Below are 16,758 nucleotides of genomic sequence, written 5' to 3'. Positions count from 1 at the left end.
GGGCGCCAGGGTGGCTCAGTCGGTTAAGAAGCTAACTTTGGCTCAGGTCATGATCTCACGGTCCATGAGTTCAAGCCCCGTGTTGGGCCCTGTGCTGACAGCTCTGGAGCCTGTTTCAGATTCTGTGCGTCCCTCTCTCTCTGCCTCTCCCGCATTCATGCTCTGTCTCTGTCTCAAAAATAAATAAACGTTAAAAAAAAAAAAATTAAAAGAAAGAATTTAGATAGAAGATCTGCTCCAGGAAGAGAGCTATCACCAAAGATAATTATATTATGGTATAAACTAAGTATAGTAGACAGGGAGGAACCTAGCAAGACTTGTTTGATCAAAGTCTTCTATGTCCCATTGTTTCTGAGTGGCTCGGAAAACATGCATTTATCAAGTACTTACTCTTTTTCCCTTGCTGTGAATTGCAAGTCTTCTCTTTGAAGTCCCAGACCCCTACTCGCTTCTCCTTAGTTCAGAATGACCTAGATGCTGTATTTCGCCTGTCTCTGGAATTTCCATGTTGGTGTGGATTCCCCATATATAAGCGATTAAATCTGATTGTCTCCTATCAATCTGTCTCATGTCATCTTAGTCTGGCTAGAAGGACCTTGAAGGGTCCCCACCACTAGAAGCGGCAAATTAAATGCAGCAGCATAAGTACCTCAGAAGAGACTTACAAAATGAGCCTCAACTGAAAGTGCCTGCAGTTCTAAATATTCCTTCCCAAGCAGTTCTAAATATTCTACAAGATACATCAAAATAGTAATTTAACAAATTCTTTTCATCAAAATAGTAATATAACCTCTGGAAACTCTCTAACAGTGCATACAAACCCAGCATATAGACCACGTTGGTATTTGGAAATCCATGGCAAAAATTCACAGCACAGGCCATCAACTTATAACAAGTACTCTAGAAAGCTTTTAGTGAGGGTCTAGAAAACATAGTGATTATGAGGTTAAGCTCTGGGACTTGAATTAAGGAACTACTTCCCATTAGCTGTGATCTCTAACATGCCTTCATTTCCTCATTCATAAAATAGTCATAACAATAATAACAATAATAAAAACTGCTTCATATGGTGATTTTAAGAATTAAATGAAACGTGAGGTGCTTAGCACTACGTCTAGCATATGCAAAAAAGTTTTAAAAATATTATTATTATTATTATTAATCTATTTCCTCACTACAGACATATCTACTTCCTCCTTTGAGAAAACACATATTGAGCCTTTACTGAACCCTTTTTTTTTTTAATGTTACTTATTTATTTTGAGAGAGACAGCATGCGTGATCAGGGGAGGGGCAGAGAGAGAAAGGGAGAGAGGATTCCAAGCAGGTTCCACGCTGTCAGCACAGAACCCGATGCGGGGCTCAAACTCATGAACCCTGAGATCATAACCTGAGCAGAAATCAAGAGTCAGCAGTTTAACCAACTGAGACACCCAGGCACCCCTTTAAACAACCCTTAATAAGTGCCATTCATTTTAATTCTCTCCCTCCCCCCACCTCTCTCTCTCATCATCTCTTCTGTGTTCATCCTTTTTCACTCTAGAAATTGCATACTCCAGATTATAACAAGATGTAAATCAAACAAAACTTTACACCAAAAACACTGGATCCAAATCAAAGAATCAATGAAAAGATTTGTTTTTATGGTTCAAATATAATAATGCATATCTTATGAAAAAAACAAGAAACAAAATTCTGATAGTAAGGGTTTCATTTGCTTTTGAGGTCCCCCACAATCATTCCCTAACAACACTTTCTCCATCATTAGACAAATCTAAAAACATAAATAACTCTCTTCAAAATGGCTAGCCAATAAGTGTTCTTAATGATTAAACATTTTTAAATTAATGTTTAGATTAAACATTTAAATAAAGTTTTTATTTAAATTCCAGTTAGTTAACACAGTGCAGTATTAGTTTCAGGTGTACAATACAGTTATTCAACACTTCCATATAATACCCAGTGTTCATCACAACAAGTGTACTCCTTAATCCCCATCACCAATTTAACCCATCCCCACACCCACCTCCCCTCTGTCAATCACCAGTTTGTTCTCTATAGTTAAGTCTGTTTCTTGGTTTATATTTTTAGCTTTTTATACAAGGAAAAAACCGAATATAAATACCTTTGGTGCTACTGCTTAGTTTGACCCTCTTTCTCTTGCCCAGACCTTGACTCCCATCTTGATCCTCCTGGAGAAAAACAAAATTAGCATCATGTACAGTCCTATTCATGAATGTACACATTTTACACAAATATAAATATGCTTATAAATTATGTTAAATATATAACACAGGCATGCTTCCATAATATTAACACATTTTACTTTTATGTATTTACTATAATAAAATATATTTTTACTTTAAAATTAGCATTATAATTAAAATATATAATGAAAATCCTTAGTATTAAAATACAAGAGCTCTTAAATTTAATCTGTGCTTTAAAAATTTTTTTTTAATGTTTATTTTTGAGAGAGACAGAGTGCGAGTGGGTTAGAGGTAGAGAGAGAGGGAGACACAGAATCTGAAGCAGGCTCCAGGCTCTGAGCTGTCAGCACAGAGCCCAACGCAGGGCTTGAACTCACAAACTGAGAAATCATGACCTGAGCCAAAGTCAGACGCTTAACCGACTGAGCCACCCAGGCACCCCTTAATCTGTGTTTTTAATGGCAGACTTGCAAAACCCAAAAATTCCAAAACAAAAATTTCCAAAACACAAAAAAATTACTAACCTTTTAAACATAACATCAAATGCACAAAAAAGATAAAGGGGAGAAGGGAAGCAGATTAATACAGGAAGAAAGGAGAGAAGGGGAAGAGAGCTAAAACAATAAATAGAGAAAAGGCTTTGAAGGATCTAAGAGAAAAGATGAGTTTAAGAAAGCAAATTCTAAAAAAAAAAAAAAAAATTTTGAAAAATAAGCACAGTGCATTAAAAGCTAGAGTTGATAGTTTAAAAAGTAGTAATAACAAATTTTAAATACTTAAGAAAAAAATCCAAAAAGGAAATACAGGCATTTCTGCTTATATGTGATATATTCATTCCTGAAAAACCCTCCCATTAAAAATAACAAAGCTAAAGGGGGGGGGGGGGGGGGGAGATGAGGGGCAGACAACTTACAACCTATTCAGTTTTGTAACCAGAGAAGTAACAAAAGCAATAATAGGTACCTAGGGATATTATTTGGATGCCCAGACAAATATCTTGGAGTGGTGTTAGCTGCCTCAGGGGATATTACCACTGCATCACAGCAGAATGGGAAGCTAGCCAGCTAAGACAACACAGAGGTAAGAGGAGCAGAGGAAGCCACAATCTACCCCTAGTGCAACCAATGTGAAGCTAGAGGTATGCCTCTTGCAGAGGGAGCCCTGGATGCAAGTGCACATTTCTAATTTTCTTTAAATGTTGCTGAAAAAGTCCCTGCTGCCTTCACAGTACAGTTCAGGTTTATTCCCATGCAGGTAAAGGATGATTCTACCCCATTATCCCAGCTCTCTTGAACTAGGAAAGACCACACAGGGATCCAAAACCTCTATGTTATACTAATGTCTTTCTCCTATTTTCCAAACATATAGGAGCCAACTGGTATTCTAAAGACATGTGTGGTAGTATTCTCTATACAGTCTGTTGTACTAACAATGGTGTTGTGTTGGTGGCAGGTTAAACTGTGGTACAAATTCCCAGATACTTTCTCAATTATGAAATCTCCAAAGCAGAAAAGTAACCTTAGCTTCATGCTACTGTTTTATCTACTGGCTTCCTTGTCGGCCAAGGTATGGCTTCCTTGGCCTACATACCATAGCCTTAACTTCAGATATCTAGCAAATCTAGCATCCATCCTCAGAGCTGGGGTCTTCCAAAGTTACCACTTAGCTCAGTCAGCATTTACTGACCACTTCAGGATGCCCTCCCTGTAAATCCCTACTTTTGCCAGTCCTCTCTGACCATCTACCTGGCAGCAGTACTGAAAGTCAAACTACAGCTCTCCTCCTTCTCTTCTACCAGCCTCATTTGCCCTTGGAGTAACTCAGCCAGAATGAAATTGCAAGCATTAAAGGGAGGAAAGAAGGGGCGCCTGGGTGGCGCAGTCGGTTGGGCGTCCGACTTCAGCCAGGTCGCGATCTCGCGGTCCGTGAGTTCGAGCCCCGCGTCGGGCTCTGGGCTGATGGCTCAGAGCCTGGAGCCTGTTTCCGATTCTGTGTCTCCCTCTCTCTCTGCCCCTCCCCCGTTCATGCTCTGTCTCTCTCTGTCCCAAAAATAAATAAATGTTGAAAAAAAAATTTTGAAAAAAAAAAAAAAAAAAAAAGGAGGAAAGAAGACACAAGAATATAAAATCATGACAGAGGGCCCAGAGGGTTCTAAAGTGTGAGATATAGCTAACAGCCACTTATAAAACTGTTCTCCCAATCTTGAGAGAAAAGGCAAATCTGGAAAAACATATTTTATAACCTAGGCTAGAATTACTTCATAATTTCAAATATAAACTTCCTATAAGAAGAGTATCCTCAATCAAACAATGGTCATGGCATAACAAAGTTGTATAAATTTCCCAACCTTATAGTCTAAAAAACAAGTAAAATTAACCAAGCAAAGGAGAGGAAAGCCATTCCAAGAAAAAACAGCATGAACAAAAACACAACAACAAACTATGGAAACAGTGACCAGTGAGTTGGGATTCACATCATGGTAGACAGATAGCAAATACATCCAGGAAGGGAGATTATACGAAGAGTACCAGAAAATGCAAATTCCTGTACACTACTGCTAAAAGTATACAGTAGTATAATTTTTCTGAATGGCAATTTGCCAATAGACATCAAAAGCCTTTATTTATTATTGTAACAGAAGTTTTAGTTATAGGAATTTATCCTAAAGAAATAGACAAGTGAATAAGGACTATATGCATAACTATTTATCACAGTGTTATTTATAAAAGCAAAATGAAAGAATCTTTGACTTCCAATGGCAGGGGATTAGATAAATTATACTACACCTGTACTCTATGAAGAACAACAATGCTAGAGCTCTAAATTCATTTTGGCCAGATATGTCTTCATAAACCATTATTAAAAATGAGAAAAGCATGATATGTAGAATAGCATATAGAGTATGAAACCATTTAAGTACTAATAAAATACATATAAAACTGTTAAAATATACTCATTCTTATAATGTTCAAAACTGTCATTAGTGACAAAAGTAGATTATAGAGCAGCATATACAGCATGAAACCATTAAATTATACTACATCTAAAATGTAGAATATGGAGGTTTACAATAAGTCACCTCTAAGTGATAGACTAATACATTATTTTTTATATTTTTGTTAATACTTTCTATTTATTCAACAATGACTATGGATTATAACTTAAAGATAAATATGTTTTAAATACTACTTCTGATTTCAAATCCAAAATGTGACAACCTGCTCAAGATAATGGATTATTGTGTTATCTATCACAAGTTCCACATTTTTGGGGGAATGCAAACTGGTGCAGCCACTCTGGAAAACAGTATGGAGGTTCCTCAAAAAATTAAAAATACAACTACCCTATGACCCAGCAACTGCACTACTAGGTATTTATCCAAGGGATACACGTATGCTGTTTTGAAGGGGCACATGCACCCCAACAATAGCCAAAGTATGGAAAGAGCCCAAATGTCCATCGATGGATGAATGGATAAAGAAGATGTGGTACATATATACAATGGAGTATTACTCAGCAATCAAAAAGAACGAAACCTTGCCATTTGCAACCACATGGGTGGAACTACATGGATAGGGTATTATGCTAAGTGAAATTAGTCAGTCACAGAAAGACAACAATCATATGACTTCACTCATATGAAGACTTTAAGAGACAAAACAGATAACATAAGGGAAGGGAAACAAAAATAATATAAAAACAGGGAGGAGGACAAAACAGAAGAGACTCATAAATATGGAGAACTGAGGGTTATGGGAGGGGTTGTGGGAGGAGGGATGGGCTAAATGGGTAAGGGGCACTAAGGAATCTACTCCTGAAATCATTGTTGCACTATATGCTAACTTGGATGTAAATTTTAAAAAATAAATAATAAACAAATAAAAATTAAAAAATAAAAAAAATCCCACATTTTTATTTTGAGAAAAAAACAATACTTTTAACAACAGGAAGAACTCCCAGTAGTGAGAATTTCAGGATTAAGGAAGATGAGAATACGGTTACCATGACTACAATACCACAACACACCCCAAATTCATGATGGTAAATTGTAGTTCCTCCCTATTTATCCATGAGGAAGCAATATAAAACCCTGGGAGAAAATCATGGTCTAATGGACAAGGAAGGAAATAAATCAAGTACAACCTCAATCCAAACAGCATTTGTGCAACCCTCAGAAACACTTTCCAAATCTTAACTAATCCCTGGGCAGAGAAGTAGACAACACTGCTACATGTGTTTCAGACACAAAATATGTATATGTCCAAAATGAGATAATAAGATCCATAAAAACCCAGATTCTGGGGCGCCTGGGTGGCGCAGTCGGTTAAGCGTCCGACTTCAGCCAGGTCACGATCTCGCGGTCCGTGAGTTCGAGCCCCGCGTCGGGCTCTGGGCTGATGGCTCAGAGCCTGGAGCCTGTTTCCGATTCTGTGTCTCCCTCTCTCTCTGCCCCTCCCCCGTTCATGCTCTGTCTCACTCTGTCCCAAAAATAAATAAACGTTGAAAAAAAAAAAAAAAAAAATTTAAAAAAAAAAAAAAAAAAAAAAAAACCCAGATTCAAACTCCCAGTCTGAAAAATTTACAGATGGTTTCTCAATCCAAATTAACCTCTATTCCTTTCTCTCTTAGATTTAGTAGACAGATGAAAAACATGTGAGCTCCATAAAAAGAAGTCAGGTAAATTAACAACCACTTAAAACAATACCCAAAGATTGTTATTGGGCTACCAAAAGACTCCATCAAAAAATTGTCTGAACGAGGGGCACCTGGGTGGCGCAGTCGGTTAAGCGTCCGACTTCAGCCAGGTCACAATCTCGCGGTCCGTGGGTTCGAGCCCCGCGTCGGGCTCTGGGCTGATGGCTCAGAGCCTGGAGCCTGTTTCCGATTCTGTGTCTCCCTCTCTCTCTGCCCCTCCCCCGTTCATGCTCTGTCTCTCTCTGTCCCAAAAATAAATAAACGTTGAAAAAAAAAAATTGTCTGAACTAACACATGAATTCATCAAAGTCACAGAATATAAAATCAATGTACAGAAATCTGCTGCATTTCTATACACTAATAACAAAGCAGCAGAAAAAGAAATCAAGGAATTAATCCCATTTGCAATGGCACTAAAACCAATAAGATACCCAGGAATAAACCTAACTAAAGAAATACAAAATCTGGAGGCCATGAGAAGGTGGCAGAGCAGCACAAAGACCCTCAGCTTGCCTCATTCCTAAAACGCAGCTAGATCAGCACCAAACCATTTGCACCCTAGGAAATTAATTTGAGGATGAACACAACTATCTGCATGACTTGAGCCACAGAACTCGGCAGGGACACAGTGCAGAGAGGTGAACTGGGAGAGAGAAAAGCTGAGAAGGATAGAGAGCTGGGTTTTTTTGGAAAGAAGACAGACAAAGGTGGAGAATGAAGCACATCAGGAGAGTGCAGGAAAAAACACTTCCCAAAAGTAGCAGGAGTGAGAGAGAAAGAAGTGAAAACACTCACAGGGGACTGAACAAGCAACCTGTTCCCCAAAACCACTGATGGGAAGAAAGGAGAGGGTTTCAATACCACCAGGATCCTATAAAACACTGGAGAGCAGAGTCTGACGGTTTGGAGCTCAGCCCTTGGTGGTGTTCTGGTGAGGAAGTAGGGCAAATCCCCAGAAGCAGGCAGCAAGGTCTAAGGGGTCAGTGTGCCACATGGGGAGAAGCAGTTCCCCCCTTGGAGGGCATCTGATAGAGGTCATATGGCTTCACCAAAGGCAAAGATCCCAGAAGACCCCAGAGAGCAGCCATGTTTGCTACTATTGGGACAAAGACACCAGAGTGCGGAGAAACCTGGCTCCGGCTGTGTTGTGATTTGCCATAATCTCTGAAACTCTGTCACTGCGCAATCACATTTTCTGGAGCAAGCTGGCACCCAGCCATTGCTAAGCGAGATCTTGCACCAGAGATTTGGCACAAGTCCAAGCAGCAAGGGCCTCTGGAGTGTGGGGTTTTGAAACGCAACCCACCTAAGATAAAACTCTGGAGGGAGGTACTGCCTGGCAGGCAGATGGATTGGCTATGGACAGGGTAGGGGTGGGGAGTGGAGGGAGGCCTGAGACAAAGGAGGAGGGGTGCTTGATCATGGGTCAGTGAGAATGGGAAGTTCCTATGCCAGAGACAAGGGAGCTGGGTGAAGCCATTTCCACCTCTCTAGCACAAGCCACACTAATCATCCCAGCAAGCTAAGCAGTGCCACCTAGTGAAGAACGGAGTCATTATACCAAGCCCCACCCAACTGCACCCTCCAAGCACATCCCCTAGAAGACCACACAATTCCCTCCCCCTGCTTATATGGACTATAGATTACTACATAGTTTGAAATCCAGGGTAACCTGGGTGTAACTTCCTTCGGGTTTCATTCTGTTTGCTTGTTCATTTATTGAGGTTGTTGTGGTTTTGTTTTTGGGTTTTTGTTGCTTCTGATTTTGTTTAAATTGTTTTTCTTGTTTTTTTTTCCCCCATTCTTTTCTTAGTCTTGGATAAGGAAATAAAGAATTTTATTTTTATTTTCTTTTTTTAAATTTTTTTATTTTTTTCATTATTTTTTGAAATTTTTACTGTTTCATTTCCCTTAGTTCATTTTATTCTATTTTATTATATACAATTTTTTAATGCTTATTTTTTTTTGAGGAAGAAAGAGAGAGCACGTGTTTGAGTGGGGGAGGGGCAAGGAAAGAGGGAGACACAGAATCTGAAAAAGGCTCAAGGCTGCAAGCCGACAGCACAGAGCCTGACACAGGGCTCAAACCCATGAACCGTGAGGGCATGACCTGAGCCACCCAGGCAGACGCTTAACCAACGGAGCCACCCAGGCACCCAATAAAATTTTTTTTAATTTTTAAATATTTTCTTACCTGTTTTTTCTTTTCTCTTTTTTCTCTATTCTATATAGCTTCTTTCAACTTCTTGACCAAAACACACCTAGGATCTAGCTTCCCTTGTTTGATTTTTTGTTTTGTTTTTAATTTTTTTTATTTTATTAATTTTTTTCTTCCTCCAAAATGAAAAAATGAAGGAACTCACCCATTTACCCCAAAATAAACAACAAGAAAAAATGACAGCCAGGGGCTTAATCAACACAGATATAAGCAAGATGTCTGAACTAGAATTTAGAATCATGATAATAAGAATACTAGCTAGGGTTGGAAAAAACCATAGAATCCCTTTCTGAAGAGACAAAACAAGTAAAATCTAGTCAAGACAAAATTAAAAATGCTATAACTGAGATGCAAGCAAGAATGGATGCCACGAAGGCAAGGATGGACGAAGCAGAGCAGTGAATCAGCAATACAGAAAACAGTATGATGGAGTAGGAAAAAAAGAGGGGAAAAAAGGCAAAAGAGCACAATACAACTCTGTGACTTATTAGAAAGGAATAACATCCGAATCATAGGAATCTCAGAAAATGAAGAGAGAGAAAAAGGAACAGAAGGTTTAATGTGAGCAAATTATAGCAGAAAACTTTCCTAATCTGGGGAATGACTAAGACATCAAAATCAAAGAAGCACAGAGAATGCCATTAGATTTAATAAAAACCGACCATCATCAGGTTGTATCATAGTCAAATTCATAAAATACACAGACAAGAAAAGAATTATGAAAGCAAAAAGGGAACAAAAGTCCTTAACCTAGAAGAGAAGACAGATCAGGTTAGCAGCAGACCTATCCACAGAAACTTGGCAGACAAGAAAGGAGTGGGAGATATATTCAATGTGGTGAATCAGAAAAATATGCAGCCAAGAATTCTTTATCCAGCAGGCTATCATTCAAAATAGAAGGAGAAATAAAGAGTTTCCCAGTCAAAAAAACTAAGAGAATTTATAACCACTAAACAGCCTGCAAGAAATTTTAAGTGGAGAAAAAAAGAAACAAAACAAAGAAGACCAAAAGCAACAAAGACCAGAAAGGACCAGAGAACATCACCAGAAACACTAACTCTACAGGCAACACGATGGCACTAAATTTGTATCTTTCAGTACTCACTCTAAATGTCAATGGACTAAACACTCCAATCAAAAGACATAGGGCTGGGAATGCAAGCTGGTGCAGCCACTCTGGAAAACAGTATGGAGGTTCCTCAAAAAGCTAAAAATAGAACTACACTATGACCCAGCAATTGCACTACGAGGCATTTATCCAAGGGATACAAGTATGCTGTTTCAAAGGGACACATGCACCCCATGTTTATAGCAAGAATGGAGGCCACAACAACAAGGATGGACGAAGCAGAGCAGCGAATCAGCAATACGGAAAACAGCACTATCAACAATAGTCAAAGTATGGAAAGAGCCCAAATGTCCATCGATGGATGAATGGACAAAGAAGATGTGGTATATATATACAATGGAGTATTACTCAGCAATCAAAAAGAATGAAATCTTGCCATTTGTAACTATGTGGATGGAACTGGAGGGTATTATGCTAAGTGAAATTAGTCAGAGAAAGACAAAAATCATAGGACTTCACTCATATGAGGACTTTAAGAGACAAAACAGATGAACATAAGGGAAGGGAAACAAAAATAATATAAAAACAGGGAGGGGGACAAAACAGAAGAGACTCATAACTATGGAGAACTGAGGGTTACGGGAGGGATTGTGGGAGGGGGAATGGGCTAAATAGGTAAAGGAATCTAAGGAATCTACTGAAATCATTGTTGCACTATATGCTAACTCACATGGATGTAAATTTTTAAAAAATAAAAAAATAAAACAAGTTAAAAAAATTAAAAAAAAAAAAGACATAAGGTATCAGAATGGATAAGAAAACAAGACCCATCTATATGGTGCTTACAAGAAACACATTTGAGACCTAAAGACACCTGCAGATTGAAAGTAAGGGGATGGAGAACCATCTGTCATGCAAATGGTCGTCAAGAGGAAGCTGGAGTAGCCAAACTTCTGTTAGACAAACTAGATTTTTAAAAAAAATTGTTTTTTAACGTTTATTTATTTTTGAGACAGAGAGAGAGAGAGCATGAACAGGGGAGGGTCAGAGGAAGAGGGAGACATAGAATCTGAAACAGGCTACAGGCTCTGAGCTGTCAGCATAGAGCCTGACACGGGGCTTGAACCCACAGACCGCGAGATCATGACCTGAGCCGAAGTCAGAGGCTTAACCGACTGAGCCACCCAGGCGCCCCGAGACAAACTAGATTTTAAAATAAAGGCTGTAGGGGCACCTGGGTGGCTCAGTCGGTTGAGCCTCCGACTTCGGCTCAGGTCATGATCTCACGGTGAGTTCGAGCCCCGCATCGGGCTCTGGGTCAACAGCGCGGAGCCTGGAGCCTACTTCGGATTCTGTGTCTCCCTCTCTCTCTGACCCTCCCCCGTTCATGCTGTCTCTGTCTCAAAAATAAATAAAACATTAAAAATAAATAAATAAATGTTTAAAAAAATAAATAAAAATAAAATAAAATAAAGACTGTAACAAGAGGTGAAGAAGGGCATCATAGCATAATTAAGGGGCCTATCCACCAAGAAGATCTAAGACTTGAAAATATTTATGCCTGCAACGTGAAAGCACCCAAATACATAAATCAATTAATCACAAACATAAATAAACTCACTGATAATAATAACATAATAATAGGGGAGTTCAACACCTCCACATACAGCAATGGACAGATCGTCTAAGCAGAAAATCAACAAGGAAAGAATGACCTTGAATGACACACTGGACCAGATGGACTTAACAAATATATTCAGAACATTTCATCCTAAAGCAGCAGAATACATATTCTTCTCCAGTGCACATGTAACATTCTCCAGAATAGATCACATACTGGGTCACAAATCAGCCCTCAACAAGTACAAAAAAGATCAAGATCACACCTTGCATATTTTCAGAACACATCACTATGAAACTTGAAACCAACCACAAGAAAAAAATTTGAAAAGGCCATGAATACTTGGAGATTAAAGGACATCTTACTACAGAATGAATGGGTTAACCAGGAATTAAAGAGGAAATTTAAAAGTACATGGAAGCCAATGAAAATGAAAACACCAGCCCAAAACCTCTGGGATGCAACAAAGGTGATCATAAGAGGGAAGTATACAGCAATCCAGGCATTCCTAAAAAAGGAAGAAAGGTCTCAAATACATAACCTAATCTTGCATCTAAAAGAGCTGGAAAAAGAACAGCAAATAAAGCCCAAAACCAGCAGAGAAGGGAAAAAATAAAGATTAGAGCAGAAATCAACGGTATCGAAATCAAAAAAACAGAACAATGAAACCAGCAGATGGTTCTTTGAAAGAAAGGGGTTCTTTAAACCCCTAGCCAGATTGATAAAAAGAAAAAAAGGACTTAAATAAATAAAATTACAAATGAAAGAGATTACAACCAACCTTGCAGAAATATAGACAATAAGAGAATATTATGAGCAATTATATGCCAACAAATTGGGCAATCTGAAAGAAATGGACAAATTCCTAGAAACATATAAAACTACCAAAAGTGAAACAGGAAGAAATAGAAAATTTGAACAGACCTATAACCAGTAAAGAAATTCAATCAGTAATCAAAAATCTCCCAAAAAATAAGAATCCAGGGCCACATGGCTTTCCAGGAGAATTCTACCAAACATTTAAAGAAGAGATGGGGCTTCTTCTGTGTGGCTCAGTCTGTTAAGCATCTGACTTCAGCTCAGGTCATGATTTCACGGTTCGTGGGTTCAAGCCCCACATCAGGTTCTGTGCTGACAGCTCAGAGTCTGGTGCCCACTTCAGATTCTGCGTCTCCCTCTCTCTCTGCCCTTCCCCAACTCGTGTGCTGTCTCTGTCTCAAAAATAAATAAACATTTTTTAAAAATTAAAAAAGAAGTAACACCCATTCTTTTGAAGCTGTTCCAAAAAGAATAGAAATGGAAGGAAAATTTCCAAATTCATTCTACGAGGCAATACCCTGATGCCAAAACCAGATAAAGACCCCACTAAAAAGGAGAACTACAGACCAATTTCCCTAATGAACATGGATGCAAAAATTCTCAACAAGACACTAGTAAACCAGATCCAGCAATACATTAAGTGGGATTAATCCACTTAATCAAGTGGGTTTTATTCCTAGGATTCAGGGCTGGTTCACTATCTGCAAATCAAGCCATGTGATACATCACATTAATAAAAGAAAGAAAAAGAACCACATAATCTTCTCAATAGTTGCAGAGAAAGCATTTGGCAAAAAAAAAAAAACAGCATCTTTTCCTGATAAACACCTTCAAGAAGGTAGGGATGGAAGTATCATACCAAAAGATCATCAAAGCATTATACAAAAGACCCACAGCTAATATCATCTTCAATGGGGAAAAACTGAGGGCTCTCCCCCTAAGGTTCAGGAACATAACAAGGATGTCCACTCTTACCACTGTTATTCAACATAGTATTGGAAGTCCTATCCTCAGCAATCTAACAAATCAAACAAATAAGCATCCAAATTGGCAAGGAGGAAGTTAAACTTCCACTCTTCACAGATTACATGATACTCTATATGGAAAACCCAAAAGACTCCACCAAAAAACTTCCAGAACTGATACAGGAATTCAACAAGGTTACAGGATATAAAATCAATGTACAGAAATCAGTTGCATTTCTATACACCAATAATGAAGCAGCAGAAAGAGAAATCAAGGAATCGATTGCATTTACAATTGCACCAAAAAACATAAAATACCTAGGAATAAACCTAACAAAAGAGGTGAAAAATCTATACACTGAAAACTACAGATAAAGGTTATGAAAGACATTGAAGAAGACAAAAAAAATGGCAAAACATTCCATGCTCATGGATTGGAAGAACATGATACTACCCAAAACAATCTACATATTCAATGCAATCCCTATCAAAATAACACCAGCATTCTTTACAGGCCTAGAACAAACAAACCTAAAATTTGTATGGAATCAGAAAAGGCCCTGAATAGCCAAAGCAATCTTGAAAAAGAAAACCAAAGCTGGAGGCATCACAATTCCAGACCTCAAGCTGTATAACAAAGCTGTAATCATCAAGACATTATGGTACTGGCACAGAAACAGACACATAAATCAATGGAACAGAATAGAGAACCCAGAAATAGACCCACAAATGTATGGCCAACTCATCTTTGATAAAGAAGGAGAGAATATCCAATAGACAAAAGAGTCTCTTCAGCAAGTGGTGTTGTGAAAACTGGACAGCAACATCCAGAAAAAAGAACCTGGACCACTTTCTTACACCACACACAAAAATAAACTCAAATGGATGAAAGACCCAGACCTAAGACAGGAAACCATCAAAATCCTAGAGGAGAACACAGGCAACAACCTCTTTGACCTCAGTTGCAGCAACTTCTTGACATGTTTCCAGAGGCAAGGGAAACAAAAGCAAAAATGAACTACTGGGACCTCATCAAGACAAAAAGCTTCTGCACAGCAAAGGAAACAATCAGCAAAATGAAAAGGCAACTGACAGAATGGGAAAAGATATTGGCAAATGACATATCTGATAAAGGGTTAGTATCCAAAATCCATAAAGAAGTTATCAAACCCAACACCCAAAAAACAAATAATCCAGTGAAGAAACAGGAAAAAGACATGAATAGACACTTTTCCAAAGAAGACATCCAGAAGGCTAACAGACACATGAAAAAATGCTCAACATGACTCATCGTCAGGAAATACAAATCAAAACCACAATGAGATACCACCTCACACCTGTCAGAATGGCTAAAATAAAAAGCTCAGGCAAAAACAGATGTTGGCAAGGATGCAGAGAAAGAGGAACTCTTTTACACTGCTGCTGGCAATACAAACTGGTGCAGCCACTCTGGAAAACAGTATGGAGGTTCTTCAACAATTCAAAATAGAACTACCCTATGACCCAGCAATTGCACTACTAGGTATTTGTCCAAAGAATACAGGAGTGCTAGGTGGCTGGGTGGCTCAGTCAGTTGGGCATCCGACTTTGGCTCAGGTCAAGATCTCACAGTCCTTGAGTTCGAACCCCACATTGGGCTCTGTGCTGACAGCTCAGAGCCTGGAGACTGCTTTGGATTCTGTGTCTCCCTCTCTCTCTGCCCCTCCCTGGCTCACGCTCTGTCTCTCTCTCCTTCAAAAATAAATAAACATTGAAAAATTAAAAACAAAAATACGGGAATGCTGTTTTGAAGGGGCACGTGCACCCCAGTGTTTATAGCAGCACTATCTATAATAGCCAAAGTATGGAAAAGAGCCCAGATGTCCACTGACTGATGAATGGATAAAGAAGATGTGGTATATATACACAATGGAATATTACTCGGCGATCAAAAAGAATGAAATCTTGTCATTTGCAACAACGTGGATGGAAGTGGAGGGTATTATGCTAAGCGAAATTAGTCAGAGAAAGACAAATATCATATGATTTCACTCTTTTGTGGACTTTAAGATACAAAACAGATGAACATAAGGGAAGGGAAGCAAAAATAATATAAAAACAGAGAGGGAGACAAACCGTAAGAGACTCTTAATACAGAGAACAAACTGAGGGTTGGTGGAAGGGTGCTGGGTGGGGGGATGGACTAAATGGGAGAGGGGCATTAAGAAGGACAATTGTTAGGATGAGCACTGGGTGTTATATACAAATGATGAATCACTAAATTCCATCCCGAAATCACTATTACACTAACTTGGATTTAAATTAAAAACAAAAAAATAAAAGATCTGAAACTATAGAACACTTATGAAAGAGATTAAAGAGCACACAAAGAATGGAAAAGCATTCCATGCTCATGGGTTGGAAGAACAAACATTGTTAAAATGTTTATACTACTACCTAAAGCAACCTACGCATTTAATGCAATCCCTATAAAAATACCATCAGCATTTTCACAGAGCTAGAACAACCAACCCTAAAATTTGTATGGAAGCACAAAAGACCCTGAATAGCCAAAGCTATCCTGAAAAAGAAAAACAAATAGGAGGTTTCATGATTCCAGATATCCAGCTATATCAGAAAGCTGTGGGCATCAAGACAGTATGGCATTGGCACAAAAACAGATACACAGATCAATGGAACAGAATAGAAACCCAGAAATGGACCCACAGCTATATGGTCAACTAATCATCAATAAAGCAGGAAAGAATACCCAATGAAAAAGGCAGTGTCTTCAACAAATGGGGTTGGGAAAACTGGACAATGACATGCAGAAGAATGAGCCTGGACCACTTACTTTCTTACACCATACACAAAAATAAACTCAACATGGATGTAAGACCTAAATGTGAGACAGGAAACCATCAAAATCCTAGAGGATCACACAGGCAGAAACCTCTTTGATCTCAGACAGAGAGCAACTTCTTACTAGGCATGTCACTGAAGGCAAGGGAAACAAAAGCAAACATGAACTATTGGGACTTCATCAAGATAAAAAGCTTCTGCACAGCTAAAGAAACAATCAACAAAACTAAAAGGCAGCCTAGAATGGGAGAAGATATTTGCAAATGAGTATCTGATAAAGGGTTAGTGTTTAAAATCTACAAAGAACTTATCAAACTCAA

General features: G+C 38.6%; 1 protein-coding gene across 6 annotated transcripts in view; it reads right to left on the bottom strand.

The window, feature by feature from the left end:
- UBR3 (ubiquitin protein ligase E3 component n-recognin 3) overlaps window positions 1-16,758 on the bottom strand; it is a 241,425-nt gene that overhangs the window by 166,097 nt on the left and 58,570 nt on the right. For all 6 annotated transcript variants that reach the window (XR_006712948.1, XM_045480147.1, XM_045480143.1 and 3 more), the window contains exon 6: window positions 2,126-2,192. Coding sequence is in view for 5 of the 6 variants with exons in the window: in XM_045480147.1 (XP_045336103.1) it covers window positions 2,126-2,192 (67 nt within the window). In the remaining variant the exon portion in view is untranslated. The remainder of the gene's footprint in view (window positions 1-2,125; window positions 2,193-16,758) is intronic.

The sequence above is a fragment of the Leopardus geoffroyi genome, chromosome C1 (assembly GCF_018350155.1).
Source record: "Leopardus geoffroyi isolate Oge1 chromosome C1, O.geoffroyi_Oge1_pat1.0, whole genome shotgun sequence".
Taxonomy (NCBI): Eukaryota; Metazoa; Chordata; class Mammalia; order Carnivora; family Felidae; genus Leopardus; species Leopardus geoffroyi.
This window is presented reverse-complemented; position numbering and strand designations above follow the sequence as displayed.